This window comes from Oncorhynchus masou, chromosome 9, assembly GCF_036934945.1.
Source record: "Oncorhynchus masou masou isolate Uvic2021 chromosome 9, UVic_Omas_1.1, whole genome shotgun sequence".
NCBI classification, from domain to species: Eukaryota; Metazoa; Chordata; class Actinopteri; order Salmoniformes; family Salmonidae; genus Oncorhynchus; species Oncorhynchus masou.
This window is the reverse complement of record NC_088220.1, coordinates 31190536-31210902: the sequence shown is the minus strand read 5'-3', so window position 1 is coordinate 31210902 and position 20367 is coordinate 31190536. Positions and strand designations below refer to the sequence as shown.

The 20367-nt window shown below is 45.8% G+C and overlaps 1 protein-coding gene across 6 annotated transcripts in view; it reads right to left on the bottom strand.

Moving 5' to 3' along the window:
• Positions 1-20367, bottom strand: part of LOC135545843 (disks large homolog 3-like) — a 139895-nt gene that overhangs the window by 83072 nt on the left and 36456 nt on the right. For 2 of the 6 annotated variants that reach the window (XM_064973779.1, XM_064973780.1), the window contains exon 1: positions 11725-12972. The exons of 2 other annotated variants lie outside the window; for them this stretch is intronic. In XM_064973779.1, coding sequence (XP_064829851.1) covers positions 11725-12102 — 378 coding nt within the window. In that variant the 5' untranslated portion in view covers positions 12103-12972. Of the gene's footprint in view, positions 1-11724; positions 12973-20367 lie in introns of those variants that run through there. 2 more of the 6 variants (XM_064973775.1, XM_064973778.1) reach the window with 2 other exon arrangements.

The window sequence follows — 20367 nt, the reverse complement described above, 5'->3', positions numbered from 1 at the left end:
GGTTGGATGTCTGTCTGTGTCTTGTCTACACTGTATGATTGCATTGTTGTCCCTCAGGTAGGCAGCTCTCTCCCTCATATTTCCTTTCCTCCCCTGGATTTCCATTAGTTCTGTAGTATGGGTGTATTTGACTGTGTTCATGAAGACCACTAAGACACTGGCCTGCCCAATGTCTCAGGACTACAGAGCTGTACTATGCCTATGTAATATTTCCCTGTACTGTGGGCCTAAGTGTCATCTCTGCATCTCTCCGTCCCCTGACTGTACTCTAGTGCTGTATTTCAGATTTAACACAAGCAGAGTCTGTCCAGATTACGTGCTGGATTACCATGGTATGTTATCAAAGTTTCTAAGTAGTACATGGTCAGCAGGCAGCAGCCCAGCGTTGGAGCTGGCTGGGCTCAGCGGGCCATACACAGCAAAACAATAAGAACTTCATTTGGCACTGATGTAATTGTCTTTATGCATCAGTGTAGCACCTCTGCTGCTCACTGCTATTGTGATGCTCTTCATGACTGGCTGCCGAGGCAAGGCACTCGAGGGTAATTGGGTGTGTGGTTGATTTCTAAGTATTGGAAGTATAGAGCGTTGGCACCATGACTCAGTGTAACATTATCATGCCATCTTTATACTAACAGAACAGCATCCATTTTGTAGCCATTACTTCAATGTTGTGATGTTTATTGTTCAATATCAAAAAATGTGGTCGACTGCCATTCCTCAACGTCAACCATGGATATATACTCCCCTACGTGTTTATTTGGACAGTGAAGTTGAAACTTTTAATTTGGCTCTATATTTTGGATTTGAGATCAAATGTTTGATATGAGGGGACAGTACAGAACTTCACGTATGGTGGACTCGATTGAGTCAAAAGTTTAGTAAATTGAATTTCGTAGTTTGTTTTGGTTGTGTTTCGGATTATGTTGTGCCCAATAGAAATGAATGGTAAATAATGTATTGTCATTTTGCAGTCACTTTTATTGTAAATAAAAATGGAATATGTTTCTGAACACTTCTACATGAACGTGTATGCTGAATACATTGTGAATAATGATGAGTGAGAAAGTTACAGAGGCATAAATATCATACCCCCCAGAAATGCTAAGCTCCTCTGTTATTGTCATGGTGAGAGGTTAGTATGTTTTGGGGGCGTGATCTTTGTGCATTTGTAACTTTCTCACTCATCATTATTCACAATTCATTCAGGATTATCCATAATCATGGTAAACAATATTTATCATTCATTTCTATCGGGCACAACATAATCCGAAACACGACCAAAACAAACTGCAAATGCATCCAACAAATGTGTAGAGTCACAGGTTGATGTAGTCATTGCGTGCTAGGAATATGGGACCAAATACTTTGACTAAATGTAATACACTATAAGTGAATTTATTCAAATACTTATGACAACTTCAATTGTGGGGACTAAATACAGTACAGAAAGTGGTTTCATTTCTAAACGGTAGAACAGATATGTATGAAAATACCCTCACATAAAAGGTGATATTCTGTCCTGTCCCCTCATATCAAACATTTGATCTCAAATCCAAAATATAGAGCCAAATTAAAAGTTTCAACTTCACTGTCCAAATAAACACGTAGGGGAGTATATATCCATGGTTGACGTTGAGGAATTGCAGTCGACCACATTTTTTGATATTGAACAATAAACATCACAACATTGAAGTAATGGCTACAAAATGGATGCTGTTCTGTTAGTATAAAGATGGCATGATAATGTTACACTGAGTCATGGTGCCAACGCTCTATACTTCCAATACTTAGAAATCAACCACACACCCAATTACCCTCGAGTGCCTTGCCTCGGCAGCCAGTCATGAAGAGCATCACAATAGCAGTGAGCAGCAGAGGTGCTACACTGATGCATAAAGACAATTACATCAGTGCCAAATGAAGTTCTTATTGTTTTGCTGTGTATGGCCCGCTGAGCCCAGCCAGCTCCAACGCTGGGCTGCTGCCTGCTGACCGTGTACTACTTAGAAACTTTGATAACATACCATGGTAATCCAGCACGTAATCTGGACAGACTCTGCTTGTGTTAAATCTGAAATACAGCACTAGAGTACAGTCAGGGGACGGAGAGATGCAGAGATGACACTTAGGCCCACAGTACAGGGAAATATTACATAGGCATAGTACAGCTCTGTAGTCCTGAGACATTGGGCAGGCCAGTGTCTTAGTGGTCTTCATGAACACAGTCAAATACACCCATACTACAGAACTAATGGAAATCCAGGGGAGGAAAGGAAATATGAGGGAGAGAGCTGCCTACCTGAGGGACAACAATGCAATCATACAGTGTAGACAAGACACAGACAGACATCCAACCTCCACTCAAATATGTCATATTCACAGACACCCTAGATGAACAGAGGGAGAGATGTAATAAATCCAGAATAAGCTATGTCAAGGCCGGTGTACCCCATCTACAGTGCTATGAGAAGTAGGATATTAAGACGGGACTGTTTGTATTGTTTGTAACCAGGAACGGGTATGGTTGTGCTCTCTCTTTCTGTCTTTATCTCTCTCGCCCCCTCTGTCTCTAGGCTGGGATATCTGTCTCCATTTCCCAGAGAGAGAGAGAGAGAGGAGGGGAGAGAGAGATACACTATCTTGAGCACATTAAGGTCAATGGGCAGACACAGTATATATCCACTAGGCAATAATGACTGATAATGAACCAAGGGCCTGTTAAAGGATATTATGTGGTCTGTGCTCTAGCATAGACAAATGTTTGGATAACATGAGTCACCCTCTCACTCATCCTGTCTTTTTACTGGGGAGGAGAAGGGAGAGAGGGAGGATGCAGTGGCAGACAAACATATGCATCTATATGGTGCTTGTACTGTGTCCATCCCTTTAGGAGCTGACTGATTTTTCAGAGACACATGGACTAAGACCAATAGAAAGAGCAATGTAAACGAATAAGACAGATTACAGGAATGGCATTGAAAACATGAATAATTCCAGACCAATTGCGCTATGTTAAACAGATGTTCAATGAACAGCAGGTTCAGAAAGATCTTTCCACAGTTTCATTGATAGGTTTGTCAAAAGTAATCCACATATTTCAACCACGGATCAACCTTCAACATTTCCTTTAATGTATTACATTTGGTCAAGGCCTCATTTCGAAAGGAGAAAAAGCTGTATTCAAAGATTAAAGACGTGATTGTTTTAAAGGCATAGCGGCTGTATTTTAATGAAACGGCAGCTTGAGCACATCCTCTTAAAACGGCAGAGAAAAGCTGTGCTAATTATACAGACGCACAGAGCTGAAGCAGCCTGCTGCAACATACCCTCACTATGTAGCTAGTCGACACCCTGAAATGGAACTTTTGATTCTGACGATGTATAAGAAAGACAGACGGCAGAGGAGGATGACAGAAATAAAGAAAAACTGAAGGAAAAAAATGGAGGCCAGCAGACCAAATGGCTGAAGGGCTGCTTGGATAATGCATTATGGGGGATGGCACTCAGTGTGACTACGCTACACATGGGAAGAGACGCATTGTCTGCATCGCCAAATGTCCTCCTCACAAGACACAACTCTCCAGAAAATGGAAGACGTCGAAATCTCAGCTCTTCAGCTTTAGTATCTAGTTTTCATTCAGCAGCTAAACGCCTCACGATACTGCATGAATAACAGCATCCCGTCAATGCTCAGATGAACCAAGCGACACCGTACTGCTACAACATTCTAGACGTGCAGGCTCTGGTCCACGCCGCTACAACACAGTACATGCATCCACTGGAGCCAGAGCTGCGTTTCTAAAATTGCGAGCCATGGAACAATAGCGCGGGGGCTGTTGAAAGCACCCACGGACACCCACAAAAACAGAATTGAAGTCAGAAGGCTTGGGGATAGGCCCACTCTTCAGCGTTATCGATTGTGATGCATGCAGATTCTGTGGCAGCGTGGGGGTGTTCTAGTACGCTCTGGCCAGGATGTTAGTGCTGCAATCTGAAGCATACACAGCCAAGAGCAATAGGATAAGACTGTAGAAGTACCCTACATAAATCCTACAGCACTGTTTTCTGTACATATCCTTTAGTATTCATCATTAGTTACAGCAGTAGGGGGCGTGACCATGTCCCCCATCATCACCCAATAAAAGGCCTATTCCTTCTCTTTTGTCTTCCTGTCAGAACAAGGGAACGATGGTTCCATTGCTGAATCAGGAAGTACGGTCCCGTTTTCTAGGCCAGTCGCTACTGTGATTAGCAAAAACAGCGAAATAAAACAAAGCAGGCAAGCAAACAAACAGCCCTTCCCCTCGCTCCTATCGTCCCTGGCTGATTGGCTGGCTGGCTGGGAGAGGCAGAGGGTTGGGAGGCCGGGGCTCTGACAAACAGCATAGAAAGCAGACACAGCTGTGTACACATACTGTTCAAACAGCCCAATAAACACATTACTCAAATTCTGCAGTATATGTTTTTATAAAGGACTCCACAAGATCGCTATGTTTTCATGATGGTTTGGTTGCATCTGAGAAGCATGTGTACAATATGTATATTTACAGTAAGCCTAACGTTGAAACAAAGCAGGTCCACCTCTCTGTGAATGACGTGAAAAAGCAGCAGGTTTTACAGGAGGTATGGGAGGTGAGGTTAGACCGCTCCAGTCCAGTGTCATAGTTAGACCAACACACCTGCCCGCTGTTCAGAGATTAAGCTGCAAACAAAAAGTTGAAAAAGTTAGACTTTTGTAAAAGTGCACATTAATATTGCAGTACACCTTCTGCCCTCTGTTTCATAGTGCATTTGTAGTGATTCACCGTGCTGCTCTCCTTTATGTGTCTTGTTGGTACATTTGGTTTTAGGCAAAGGCGTGTTCCATGGAGGGGTGTTCCATGGTGTGTGTGTGTGTGGTGTGTGTGTGTGTGTGTGTGTGTGTGTGTGTGTGTGTGTGTGTGTGGGAGAGATCGTAAGAGACAAAGAGGGGAGACATATTGATGGATAAATACAGTATTGGACAGGCAGTATCCACAGGCAATAAGTCCTTGTAAAATGACAATTGATACTGCAAGTGAGCATCAGTGTGCAGCCAGCCGCTGACAGGCAAGTCAGACAACATAGCAATTACTTACAGGGTAGAAAGTCTCGTGGCTGTTAACCAGACTAGCAGGTTGTCAGAGCTAATACGATTATGGTGTAACTGTGTTACACTGGACCACATCAGCTAGCTGGACGTCTCCCATACCCTCCTCTCCTCTTCCCCATCTCACAGGGTAGGGCCACTGCTGGCCATCTTGGCATGGAGGTTATACAATACTAATTTCTTTACCCAAATCCAGCTTTATGTGCACAAAGAGAAACCGACAGACCTACTGTCCTATGTTGTATCATGTCAAAATGTTCACGGCTGAGATCCCATGAGTCTCATCTATAACGTAGCACTATGTAGCAATTGCATTTCGTAAAAGCTATGAGCAACACAAAAGTGTGTAGGCCTACAGTACATGTATTCCAATAACTATCAAACCAAGCACAGAACATCCCACACTGTCTGATATCAAGCAGACTTTGAACATCCAGTTCTGTAACCCCTGAGCATCCATCCAGCACTCAGCCCCAGTGATTAGTCAGAAACAAGGCACACAGAGCTCTGTTTTCAAACAAGTGTGTAGACCTCCATCCATCCCTGTTTCTTCCTTGTTCATACCCCCCTTTTGTACAGACATGCACAACATTTCAAATGACATCATTCTCCGGATGCCAAGCTGTCTGGCCTTTTAGAGTCACCAGAGATAACGGTCAGGGAGGATGGAGGATGGGGGGTGGGGCCCTCTGGGATCTACCCCAACCCCATCTCTGTCTGGGGCAGCCTGTGATCAACACTCTCTGTCTGCCACCCCTGTCTCTGTCAAAAGGAGCGGCAGCATCTCACCAATCCACTCCACTCACAGACAGGCTTCACCACCAGGAACCTAGCTGCTCCTGATTCTTACGGCTCTCAGTTAACCTTCCAGATGTACTGTTAGAAAGCTATGCATTATTACTGACTTTACATGTCCCAGGGGTGACATCTCAGGCCAGACAAATAGCGAAAACCAACTACCCAACCCCCTCTTCTCCTCTGCTATCCTCTTCCCTCCCATCATCTCCCTTCCATCCTACCCCATCCTCTTCATTCTCTCCTACCCTCTCCTCTGCTCTGCTCTCTTCTCCTCTCCTCTGTTCTCCTCTTCCCTCCATCATCTCCCTTCCATCCTACCCCATCCTCTTCTTTCTCTCCTCCCCTCCCCTCTCCTCTTCCCTCCGATCATCTCCCTTCCATCCTACCCCATCCTCTTCTTTCTCTCCTCCCCTCCCCTCCTCTCCTCTGCTCTCTTCTCGTCTGCTCTCCTCTCCTCTTCCCTCCCATCATCTCCCTTCCATCCTACCCCATCCTCTTCTTTCTCTCCTCCCCTCCCCTCCTCTCCTCTGCTCTCTTCTCGTCTGCTCTCCTCTCCTCTTCCCTCCCATCATCTCCCTTCCATCCTACCCCATCCTCTTCTTTCTCTCCTCCCCTCCCCTCCTCTCCTCTGCTCTCTTCTCGTCTGCTCTCCTCTCCTCTTCCCTCCCATCATCTCCCTTCCATCCTATACCATCTTCTTTCTCTCCTCTCCTTTCCTATCATCCCCTCTCTCCTCCCCTCCTCTCCTCTCCTTTCCTCTCCTCCATGGAGACCAGCCCAGAGAGCAGCCCACTGCCGAGGCCCCAGTGACAACATGGTACTTTGGATATCTGCTGACATATGTCATATAGATGGGACATATCTTCCCCGTCTGAGAGAGGAATAATAGCTGGCGTGTAACGTTACATGTAACATATGCAAATGACCCCTCCACCTTGATAAAGACACTTAAAAGACAACCATGAAGGATTCATCTGTAACAATGGCCAGGGTGTACGGATCTCAGCATATATGTAATGAAAGGCCATACAGCTGGTCCTTATTGCGTGTTCCTGTAAAAAGGATGCTACAATGCTCCAGTCCCAGTCTAGTGTAGCCGTAGCCTATCGAGCCAACATCACCTCCTCCTTGCTCCCCATTTTGAGATCAGCTCAGAGATAAATCCCTCTTGAGCTGATGAGAATATTGCTGCGTTCAGATGGAGGCTGTCTAAGTCACGGTAGGGGTCTGAGCTTAAGACATTTGGGTAAAAAAAGCCTTTGGAAATCCTCTCCTGTAATAGCCCCTGGGCCCCCTGTTATAGGCCTGGCAAATGACGTCAAAAATGGACCAAATCTTCACATGGATGTACAAACACAACAACACACAAAATCAAATTGCTTTATCTACACATACTGCATTAAATGTGGTATCATACAAACACACAGATATGTGGATTTAATAAGTATCAAAGAAAGACAATCAAAAGCACAAACATTGGTCCATCTGTTAATTACTGTTCCTTTCCTATTCAACTAGACGCAGCTGGTGGTTGGATCGTCTAAAATGGATATATTGAAGATCGATCCAAACACAGAACTATCGAGGCAAAGGGACATTTCTGATCTGACCCTAAAGGCTCTCGACAGGAGACCACCTTTGGGAGTGTTAATGAGGTAAGCCCACCCAATACCCATGCATTACAATGATCCTGTACATCCACAGAGCACCAATCATCAGGTAAACAGTAGACCCACAACGGAGCATGGGGGATTTGGAGAGCAGTTTGGAAAATATTTAATATCTTGCTCGTAATAAATAAAGTAAAATCCAATTAACATTTAAAGCTAATCATAGCCACAGAGCTGGAGAGCACACACAGACAGATTGGGGCCTGAGGGGGGGGGGGGACGGAGCGTTCTGAGTGAAGCCCCTCCCATTAGGCCAGTCTCCTCATCTCTCAGATGGAAATTCAACTGCTCTTGTTTAAAGAAAATGCTCCTTTTAATCCCAACTGGCTTCATGAACATCCGTCCATAATTAACCTAACCAACCCCCCGACAATAGACCATTATCTTGCTTTATAGGAGATATGGTGGTAAGGGAATGGAACACAGACGTGCGGTTAAATGGAAGGCAATATACTGTACTTTGTTTAGTTTGGAACAAGATCTTGGGCATTTTCGGGGAACACTTGTGTCTAGAAACGTTTGAACGTGTGTCAAATACAGCATACGAATCCAAACAGTGATAATCTGCCATGTAACCGGCACAACATAACTGGAAACACAGAGACAGAATAAGTGGTGATAGTAGAGGTGAAATGTTGTAAAGAAAATCCCAACTGGCTTCATGAACATCCATCCATAATTAACCTAACCAACCCCCCGTATAACTTTTGAGAGATTATGTCAGATGACTACTAATAACTATTTCAGTCTTCCAAAAATCTTCAGATCAGTGGTTGAGTGGCTGTGTCTAATATGAGCATTATGTCCATGACCTGGGACCGAAGAGAACAGAGGCTACGGGGTCCATCCAAGGCTATGCTCTGTGTTGTGGGCGGCCACAACAAGCAGGGAGGACGGTGCTACTGTATGTTGATGCTGTACTCGAGACAAAGAGGCCTCTCTCTCTCACTCACTCACTCACTCACTCACTCACTCACTCACTCACTCACTCACTCACTCACACACACACACAACCCCTCCCCATTTCCAGGTCGGCCACCTTTATTGGCTTATTTCTCTCTTTTCTTTACAACATTTCACCTCTACTATCACCACTTATTCTGTCTCTGTGTTTCCAGTTCTGTTATGCCGGTTACATGGCAGATTATCACTGTTTGGATTCGTATGCTGTATTTGACACACGTTCAAACGTTTCTATGTACACCCAGACTATCTCCTAACAAAGATGTGTGATAATGTGTAACTGCCTGAGCTACAGTATGTGCAGTATGAACCATCCCAACCATCCTCTGACAGGATGACAGAAGAGGAGCAGGACCAATCATTTTTACCTCCACTGATTTCATCTATCAGAGGCTGTGGCTAATGCATGCTGTAAAGGCTGTGGCTAATGCATGCTGTAAAGGCTGTGGCTAATTCATGCTGTAAAGGCTGTGGCTAATGCCTGCTGTAAAGGCTGTGGCTAATGCATGCTGTAAAGGCTGTGTCTAATGCATGCTGTAAAGGCTGTGGCTAATTCATGCTGTAAAGGCTGTGGCTAATGCATGCTGTAAAGGCTGTGGCTAATGCATGCTGTAAAGGCTGTGGCTAATGCATGCTGTAAAGGCTGTGGCTAATTCATGCTGTAAATGCTGCTAATGCATAAAGGCTGTGGCTAATGCATGCTGTAAAGGTTGTGGCTAATGCATGCTAATGGCTAATGCATGCTGTAAAGGCTGTGGCTAATTCATGCTGTAAAGGCTGTGGCTAATGCATGCTGTAAAGGCTGTGGCTAATGCATGCTGTAAAGGCTGTGGCTAATTCATGCTGTAAAGGCTGTGGCTAATGCATGCTGTAAAGGCTGTGGCTAATTCATGCTGTAAAGGCTGTGGCTAATGCATGCTGTAAAGGCTGTGGCTAATGCATGCTGTAAAGGCTGTGGCTAATTCATGCTGTAAAGGCTGTGGCTAATGCATGCTGTAAAGGCTGTGGCTAATGCATGCTGTAAAGGTTGTGGCTAATGCATGATGCATGCTGTAAATAACCCACCCTCCTTTGCATGAATTAACAAGCCGCCACATAAATGAACGAGCGACCAAAAAACATCTCACACGAGATATTGGCTCCAATTCATTTGAAATCGGGACATTCAATATACGCTGGGAACAAGCAGTTGGCAGGAGGACATTTGTACTGATGATGGTAAATAAATAGTAGCCACGAAAAAAATGCTTGCATGATCAAAAGTGCTGTGAGATTTTAAACGTGTGAGAAGTGAAATCTGTCTGATTGGATGAGGACCGGTTAGAATACTGTAGATGATCATCACGGTACTATTATGTCAAGGGTGCAGCAAATCCTAGACTAATTCACTGTTTCTCCTACAGTTCAAACCTCTCCCTCCACGGTTGTTGTAGAGCAGGGATGGGCATCTTTCACCCCTAAAAAATGTATCAGAGGGGAGGGGACTCAGTCGGGATCTCAATTTACTGTTGCGAGATAGAATAGTAGTATACACCAAGTGCAATTTCAGTTACGGGTCAGCAGTTTTTCTCTCGTTATGTCAGTCGCTGACAGTCACTTAATTAGCCCATGTCAGCTAGATTTTTAAAGATTGGTGAATTAGTCTAGCGGACAGCTATCTAAACTTGTAGTAATGTCGAATTTGAGCCCCCCCCCCCTTTGATTTTGTTAATCAGTCTCATTCAGATATCATAGTACAAACTGCAAACATGTCTCTCCACCCTATGGCAAAATGTGTAGAATTGCAAGAAATTAGCTGTGAAACTGCTCATTTTTCTCCCCACCTCATGGCCAAGTAGAATTGCAGGAACAAAAAAATGTGCATGAAAGTAGTTATAAATTTGCTAAATATTCTCTCTGCTCCATGACAAAATGTGTAACATTTCAGCAAACTAGCTTAAAAAAATACGAATTGTGGCCCCTCACCATCGGATCCAGATCATTTTTGTGACCCACATCCCTGCTGCTGAGGAAGGCTAGCTAGTGATATCAGTCAGGTTGCTGTTCATCTGTGCTCTGTGTTCAGTAGAATTTCTCCAACATTGCCAGTGAGATTTCAGCCTCCATTTTACCCCCATGATGTTTCTCACTCTCTCACTCTCCTGCCATTCGATGCTCTTTGCTTAAATACACAAACAAACACACACTGACTTCCTAGCTTTAGTCAAACGCGATATGTCTAGACTGAGATGATAGAGGCCCCGGGAAAATGAAGGAAATGTTAAATGGAGAATATGAAACGTGCCGGTTTAGATGGTCCTAGTTAAGTATCACATTCACCCAGTAGGATGGATGCTTCTTCCCTTTCGTCAGTCCGCTTTTATCCAACCCTCCACCTCAGGACAAATGAACATTTTATAAGGAATAACTAGCCGCATACATAAGACATCTTAATGGAGCTCTTCCTTCTCTCCTCTCTCCCCCCTCCCTCATCTCCATCTCCTCTCCCCCTTCCTACTGAAAATCTGCCTGATGAGAGATAACCCTTTCATTAGTTCATCTGTGAGAAACATGCATCACATATGGGGTGTTCGTGTCAGGCAAAATGTTTTTTCTTTTTTTTGGAACGGGCCGATAGAGACAAATGTCTGTCTACATTTCAGTGTAATGAGCCGGCTTCAGCATCATTTAGCTTTCAACGCATATCTCTCTATCGCCTCTACACTGTGGCTGTAGTAATGTTAACGTAGAGGCCTTAGATGAAATAAAACAAATAAGCAATTTCAATCCCATCTGACCTTTATGTAAGGCATTACATTCTTATGATGAAGTGAATGGAGAATAGTCGGCCTGTTCTGTATAGTTGAACAATGTAGAGCAAACAGCCCACTACTCCCTAAATGAATGAATGAGAATGACCAGATGAACAGAGAATCTGTATTAGAGCAGAAGGCTGGGATGAAGGAGTGAATATGAGGCATCAGCGCTGGCTACCACACCACAGCACAACAGGCTCCACCAAGACAGATGAGCACCTCTAAAGATGTACACACTCGTGTCTGTTCCAACCCAGCAACCTCGTATCAAATCCCATTCACCCACTGGCCATCTGCCTAATCCCTATGCTCCCAGAGGCGTGGGACAGAAGGCCATGAGGCCGGCTGAGGATGTTGAGGTAGTTACCTGGTCGTACCACTCCCGGTTGGAACAGGTGCACTCCGGCCACCAACCTGCTTGACCACCAGAATTGTTGCCATTCACCTTGTTGCCGCCCTTGGATTGGCCCTTGGGATTTGGGCCTCCGGGACCCCCGGCAGACGTCATCTTGCCCTTACTTCTCCCCAGAGTGCCCCCTCCTCCTCCCATGCCTCCTCCTCCTCCTCCCCCTGAGACTGGAGGCTGGGGTAAGGTCTGCCCGCCTCCGGGCCCGTACCCGGCCGGGTATCCATAGGGCTCGGCCTGCCATTCTTGGTACTGAGGGGCGTCCATCCTGCGCAGGGCGGCCATGCGGGTCACCTCGTAACATTCTGGGCACTTGCAGCAGTGGTGGTGTTTGTGCATGCTGGCTGGGCTGGCGCTGGGCTGGCGCTGAGCGGCGTGGTGTGGCACTTTCTCTCTGCTGCCTCCTCAGATCACACGCAGCACGCTGCGATCGGCTCGCAGAGCACTAATACCGACGAAAATAACACTAATCACAGCAATTCGACAGATTTTCCCCTTTTCTCCAAATCCTGTTACTCTCCTCTCTTCATTCCCCTCAGATGACAAAAAAAAGAGCGAGGAGGTGGAAGTTGCAACAGGAAAACAAAAAATGAGTACGTAGTCTTCCTTCTTCTTGACGTAGAAGATAAAAGAAAATAATATTGAAAATATTGTATACGATCACACAATCAGAGACCAGCCCCGATGGTACATTTTCCTCTCGCCGCTCTTGTTTCACAGTGATATGTATATAAATTCATAGATATATTAATTTGTTTATATATATTTACACACACACACACAAATACATATAAAAATATTAGTATAAACAGACAAGCACAAATACACAGATATATACAGAGAAATATGTATATAAATATCTATATGCGTGTGTACAAATATATATATATATAAACAATATGTACAGGTATAAATGATATCCTCAGATGAAATCTTCCTCGGTATTTCTCTTCCCTTTTTCCAAACCCGTTTTCTTCCTCCCGTTTTTCCTCCTGCGTTGAGAAGCAGCGTTTCTATGTCTTTCTCTCTCTCTTTTCTCAGCCTGCAGAGAGGAGCTGAGCACTGGACTGGCTCTCAATCAGCTTGCCCTAGATGTGGATTATACAGAGGGAGGCGAGCAAGCGAGATGGAGAGAAAGAGAGCGAGAGGGAGAGAGAAAAGAGCGAGAGGCGGAGAGGGGGAGACTGAGCATCCCTCCAGCACCTCAGCCCTGACAGCCACAGCCAATCAACTGGCAGCACTGCCATCATCAGCAGCAGCAGCAACAGGACTGAGCGCTTCACTGGCTGCTCTTAAAGGGGCCACGCCACCTACAGTACCAGTCTAAAGTTTGGACACACCTATTCATTCATTGTTTTTTCTTTACCTTTACTATTTTCTACATTGTAGAATAATAGTGAAGACATCAAAACAATGAAATAGCACATATGGAATCATGTAGTAACCAAAAAAAGTGTTAAACAAATCAAAATATATTCTTCAAAGTAGCCACCCTTTGCCTTGATGACAACTTTGCACACCTTGGAATTCTCTCAACCAGCTTCATGACCAGTAGTCACCAGGAATCCACTTCAATTAACTGGTGTGCCTTGTTCATTTGTGGAATTTCTTTCCTTCTTAATGCGTTGGAGCCAATCAGTTGTGTTGTGACAAGGTAGGTGTGGTATACAGAAGATAACCATATTAAAGAAGAAGAAGAAGTCCATATTATGGCAAGAACAGCTAAAATACGCAAAGAGAAACGACAATCTCACATTACTTTAAGACATGAAGGTCAGTCAATCTGTAAATTTCAAGAACTTTTAAAGTTTCTTCAAGTGCAGTCTCCAAAACCATCAAGCACTATGATGAAACTGGCTCTCATGAGGACTGCCACAGGAAATAAAGACCCAGAGTTAACTGTGCTGCAGAGGATAAATTCATTAGAGTTAATTGCACCTCAGATTGCAGCCCAAATAAATGCTTCACAGAGTTCAAGGTAACAGACACATCTCAACATCAACTGTTCAGAGGAGACTATGTGAGTCAGGGCTTCATGGTCAAATTTCTGCAAAGAAACCCCTACTAAAGGACACCAACAAGACAAAGAGACTTGCTTGGGCAAAGAAACATGAGCAATGGACATTAGACCGGTGGAAATCTGTCCTTTGGTCTGATGAGTCCAAATATGACATTTTTGGTTCCAACCACCATGTCTTTGTGAGCGCAGAGTAGGTGAACACTCAGCGCTTAGTGGGACTATCATTTATTTTTCAACAGGACAATGACCCAACACACCTCCAGGCTGTGTACAGGTGATTTGACCAAGAAGGAGAGTGATGGAGTGCTGCATCAGATGACCTGGCCTCCACAATCATCTGACTTCAACCCAATAGAGATGGTTTGGGATGAGTTGGACCGCAGAGTGAAGGAAAAGCAACCAACAAGTGCTCTGCATATGTGGGAACTCCTTCAAGACTGTTGGAAAAACATTCCAGGTGAAGCTGGTTGAGAGAATGCCAAGAGTGTGCAACACTGTCATCAAAACAAAGGGTGGCTACTTTGAAGAATCTAAAATCAAAAATATATTTTGATTTGTTTTACAATTATCTGGTTACTACATGATTCCATATGTGTTATTTAATATTTGTTGATGTCTTCACTATTATTCTATAATGTATAAAATAATTAAAATAAAGAAAAACTCTTGAATGAGTTGGTGTCCAAAATGTTGACTAGTAAACCACACCGTTCACTGCATAGGGAGGAAAGACACTCCCTCACACACGAAATGGCTATTACCTAGTCACATGTGTCTCCTTCATATGTGTGAACTGTGTGATTTGGGGGTAAAAGATAGGCCGGATCATAACCTCTGCTATTCGAAATCCATGTATTCCCTGGTTCCAATGCAGCCAAAATCCAACAGACAGACTCCAATTTACAGCCCTGTTCCTGGGACCGGTCCCTGGGCTTCTACGGTCATCTCTGGTTCAATGATAGGAGCTTTGTTGTCTTGGGCCATTGATTGACACCCTCAGGGCTAATGTCATGCTGTGGCGCTGAACATCTAGACGCGATGTAACAATGCAACAGGTGTTGTTGCGCTGAACATTCACATGACAATCCTGTTACAAATGGTATATTATCCAAAAAATACTCGGGGTTATGATACAAAAATCTTTTACCATTATAGGGCTTTGCCTTGTAATAAAGGGTGCCTCTGAATCCCTATTATAGATCCCTCCCTCTTCTACCTATACCAATGTATTCCATTTTCAGCAAGCCTGGAACAATATTGAATCACGTATTACTAAACACCCCGAGATCAAACATAGTATGATGACCAGAGCCCTCTACTGACAGGGAGAGACTACTATATCTATTAGAAAACAATGCTGTTCCGTACATCTAAGACTCCATGGTACACTAAAGAACCATGGGGGAAATATCTCACATGTTCACAATGATGACATCAACACATGTGTACGCAACCAAAAAGATTACACGCTTGGGTTTTCGAGTGGGTGGAGGAAGAGAGAGAGGGACTGAGAATGTGGAAGAGAGACGGCGAGGAAGAGAGAGTATGGATGGACATGTATTTATGTGTGTGGTTACGTTTTTTTAGTCAGTGATGACTGCCCGTGTACTACTTATGCAAGCTTATAAGTGTAAGTGTTTATAAGAGCTCCATCCATCTGCGTGCGTGTGTGTGTGTGTGTGTGTGTGTGTGTGTGTGTGTGTGTGTGTGTGTGTGTGTGTGTGTGTGTGTGTATTACAGTATCTGCATTAAATACCTGTATATGTACATTATTCATTCAATGTGGTGGTGAGATAGACCTGGGTGTGTGGGGGAAGAGAGTATATTTACAGTGTCTGAGTTGTGAGAAAGAGAGAAACTATCTATGAAGAGAGTACCTTAGAGCACTGGTTCCCAAACTGGGCTACTAGGACCCCTGGGGGCACTTGGCCTATCCACAGGGGGTACTGGAGGTACTTGGCCTATCCACAGGGGGTACTGGGGGTACTTGGCCTATCCACAGGGGGTACTGGGGGTAGGTACTTGGCCTATCCACAGGGGGTACTGGAGGTACTTGGCCTATCCACAGGGGTACTGGGGGGGGTACTTGGCCTATCCACAGGGGGTACTGGGGGTACTTGACCTATCCACAGGGGGTACTGGGGGTATCCTGGAGGTACTTGGCCTGTCCCCAGGGGGTACTGGAGGTACTTGGCCTATCCACAGGGGGTACTGGGGGTATCCTGGAGGTACTTGGCCTATCCACAGGGGGTACTGGAGGTACTTGACCTATCCACAGGGGGTACTGGGGGTACTTGGCCTGTCCCCAGGGGGTACTGGAGGTACTTGACCTATCCACAGGGGGTACTGGGGGTATCCTGGAGGTACTTGGCCTGTCCCCAGGGGGTACTGGAGGTACTTGACCTATCCACAGGGGGTACTGGGGGTATCCTGGAGGTACTTGGCCTGTCCCCAGGGGGTACTGGAGGTACTTGACCTATCCACAGGGGGTACTGGGGGTATCCTGGTACTTGGCCTGTCCCCAGGGGGTACTGGAGGTACTTGGCCTATCCACAGGGGTACTGGGGGTATCCTGGAGGTACTTGGCCTATCCACAGGGGGTACTGGGGGTACCCTGGAGGTACTTGGCCTATCCACAAGGGGTACTGGAGGTACTTGGCCTATCCACAGGGGGTACTGGGGGTACCCTGGAGGTACTTGGCCTATCCACAGGGGGTACTGGAGGTACTTGGCCTATCCACAGGGGGTACTGGGGGTACTGGAGGTACTTGGCCTATCCACAGGGGGTACTGGAGGTACTTGGCCTATCCACAGGGGGTACTGGAGGTACTTGGCCTATCCACAGGGGGTACTGGAGGTACTTGGCCTATCCACAGGGGGTACTGGGGGTATCCTGGAGGTACTTGGCCTATCCCCAGGGGGTACTGGAGGTACTTGGCCTATCCACAGGGGGTACTGGGGGTATCCTGGAGGTACTTGGCCTATCCACAGGGGTATCCACCTGGGGTACTGGAGGTACTTGGCCTATCCACAGGGGGTACTGGGGGTACCCTGGAGGTACTTGGCCTATCCACAGGGGGTACTGGAGGTACTTGGCCTATCCACAGGGGGTACTGGGGGTACTGGAGGTACTTGGCCTATCCACAGGGGTACTGGAGGTACTTGGCCTATCCACAGGGGGTACTGGAGGTACTTGGCCTATCCACAGGGGGTACTGGAGGTACTTGGCCTATCCACAGGGGTACTGGAGGTACTTGACCTATCCACAGGGGTACTGGGGGTACTGGAGGTACTTGGCCTATCCACAGGGGGTACTGGAGGGGCCTACTGGGGGTACTGGAGGTACTTGGCCTATCCACAGGGGGTACTGGAGGTACTTGGCCTATCCACAGGGGGTACTGGGGGTACTGGAGGTACTTGGCCTATCCACAGGGGTACTGGAGGTACTTGGGGGGTACTGGAGGTACTTGGCCTATCCACAGGGGTACTGGAGGTACTTGGCCTATCTACAGGGGTACTGGGTACTTGGCACCCTGCAGGTACTTGGCCTATCCGCTAGGAGGTACTTGGCCTATCCGCAGGAGGTACTGGAGGTACTTGGCCTATCCACAGGGGCTACTGGGGGCACCCTGGAGGTACTTGGCCTATCTACAGGGCGTACTGGGGGTACTGGAGGTACTTGGCCTATCCGCAGGAGGTACTGGAGGTACTTGGCCTATCCACAGGGGCTACTGGGGGCACCCTGGAGGTACTTGGCCTATCCACAGGAGGTACTTGAGAAGACTCATGAGACCATAAGCCTACTGGTAAGGGGGTACTTTGGAGGGGGTACTTTGTGGGATTTACGGATAGAGCAAAATGTGATTCAGGGTACAATAACCAAAAAAGGTTGGGAATCACTGTCTTAGTGTCTACATGAAGGATATATGTATGTGTATATGTACCTTGGTGTGTGTCTGGGGACATATCTTAAGAGTAGACGAGTGTATGCGTGTGTGTGCATGCGTGTGCGTGTGTGTGTCTAAGTGAGTGCTTACAGCCAGTACACAGCTACTGCAGCCCTGCCCGGAGGCACAAACAGCAGGCTCAGCCACACTTAATTACATGCAACAGTAACTCACTTCATTATCATGATATTCTATTCCTATAACTTCTGGAGATTCTGCAAGAGGAGCAGAAAGAAGGGGGAATGTTTACATTTTTAACGGAGTGAGAGGTGCCACTGAGAACGCCCATCTCGGTTACGAAGGCGTAGTCACAACTTTGTCAAAGCCAATCACTGCTTGAAGGCGCTGCTTGAAGGACGTGTTTGACGGTGCTGCTTGAAGGCGCTGCTTGAAGGAGGTGCTTGAAAGCGCTGCTTGAAGGCGCTGCTTGAAGGTGCTGCTTGAAGGAGGTGCTTGAAAGCGCTGCTTGAAGGCGCTGCTTGAAGGTGCTGCTTGAAGGAGGTGCTTGAAAGCGCTGCTTGAAGGCACTGCTTGAAGGTGCTGCTTGAAGGCGCTGCTTGAAGGCGCTGCTTGAAGGAGGTGCAAGCATATCCATCACGGCACACATGACCGAGCACATGTTGGAACCATCCTCCCTCTGCCTCTCTTGTCTCTATGTCTCTCATACCCATCGCCTGCATCATATTTACGGTCCAGCGGTATGCAGTGAGGGCGTTTGCAGTATAAAAGGCACAATATGACAGAGGGAATGAAAATAGATGGATACAGTACAGGCAGGAGAGATGGAGGAGAGCAGCAAAGAAACAGAGATTGCCTGCACTGTATGAACACAGATATGGTGTGTGTGTGTGTGTGTGTGTGTGTGTGTGTGTGTGTGTGTGTGTGTGTGTGTGTGTGTGTGTGTGTGTGTGTGTGTGTGTGTGTGTGTGTGTGTGTGTGTGTGTGTGTGTGTGTGTGCGTGTGTGAGTGTGTGCGAGTGCATGTGGGCGTTTGTAGTACCTCTGGGGAAAAGAATCCTATTCCTTTAAAGATTATATAATATGAAATATAAAACATTTTGGTAGTTCTCCTTAGAACCAATCAATGACCGGTACTCTCCGTGTAAGCAGGACAGGGAGATGGAATGAGAGAGAGAGAGAGAGAGAGAGAGAGAGAGAGAGAGAGAGAGAGAGAGAGAGAGAGAGAGAGAGAGAGAGAGAGAGAGAGAGAGAGAGAGAGAGAGAGAGAGAGAGAGAGAGAGAGAGAGAGAGAGAGAGAGAGAGAGAGAGAGAGAGAGAGAGAGAGAGAGAGAGAGAGAGAGAGAGAGAGAGAGAGAGAGAGAGAGAGAGAGAGAGAGAGAGAGAGAGAGAGAGAGAGAGAGAGAGAGAGAGAGAGAGAGAGAGAGAGAGAGAGAGAGAGAGAGAGAGAGAGAGAGAGAGAGAGAGAGAGAGAGAGAGAGAGAGGAAGAGGGGAACAGGGATAGAGGAGGGGGTTACCAATGGAAAATCAGACCAGTGGTTCTATGAAATGGTCTCCAACATGGCATAGTGTGCATTATATCAGCTCATACGGTAGCAAGGATGTGCCTTTAAGATTATTATTACTGACTGACATGGATGCATTGTATATACAGTCATTCTGATCAAATGCTTTACTGGCCCTTGAAGCTTGGGAATAGTGTGTATAGCAGTATACTATCCTAAGAGTGGGTCCATATCCCAGTGCAGTCCCACTCACACGCTGAGGAACAGATGCCTCTGCTCAGAGGGTAATTTCTCAAAGCTAAATGTGTTCACTGTGTTGTTACCACAGCTGCACTGTCAAACCAGTGGTCAGGATTCTCCTTAGTTTACAAGAGTCAAGTAGGATGTCTACAAACCACTTACACAGAGGAGCGTTTCTACTGAGATGGAACACATCTATAAAGATTGTTTACAGTATGTCATGTTTCATGCTGAGAGGGATATCATAAACTAGATTTCCGTCCAATTGGCAACAGATTTTAATGTGAATATCCTAAAATCGGCATAAAACATGCACATTTTCCCACCAGAGAAGTGTTTCCATCAAATTGACTTGAGACGTGCGTGATGACGTAGGGCACATAAAAATACATTTTGCGGTGAAAAAAGTTAAACAGGTTTCCATTGCATTTTCAACTCTACTGCTTTTCTCACAAAAAAATGTTGCGTTATATAGTGAGTGTGCCCACTCTGGTATGGGCACGTGCGCTCTAGCAACAGCGTGCTGTTGGCCACAGCGTACGTATAGTCTACGCGATCAGATTATTATGGACTAAAGAGAGATTATTTTTACTTGTCAAACGGAAGCCAAGCATCGATTATCATTTCACCAGAATAAGACCCTTGATATTTATCTGAAAGGAGCATCAAGCTCATCACCGTGCTCTTTCACCACCCTGTAAAGTTCATCGTAACTTATTTCATCTGTAGTCTAATAAACTACTTGCTTTCCTGACGAGTCGTATTGGGAGGACCACAAAACGTCATCACGTGACTCCAGGTTTACTTTGATTAGATGTTCATTATATCGATATCAATATCAAATCAAATCCAAATGTATTTGTCACATACACATGTTTAGCAGATGTCAATGCGGGTGTAGCGAAATGCTTGTGCTTCTAGTTCCGACAGTGCA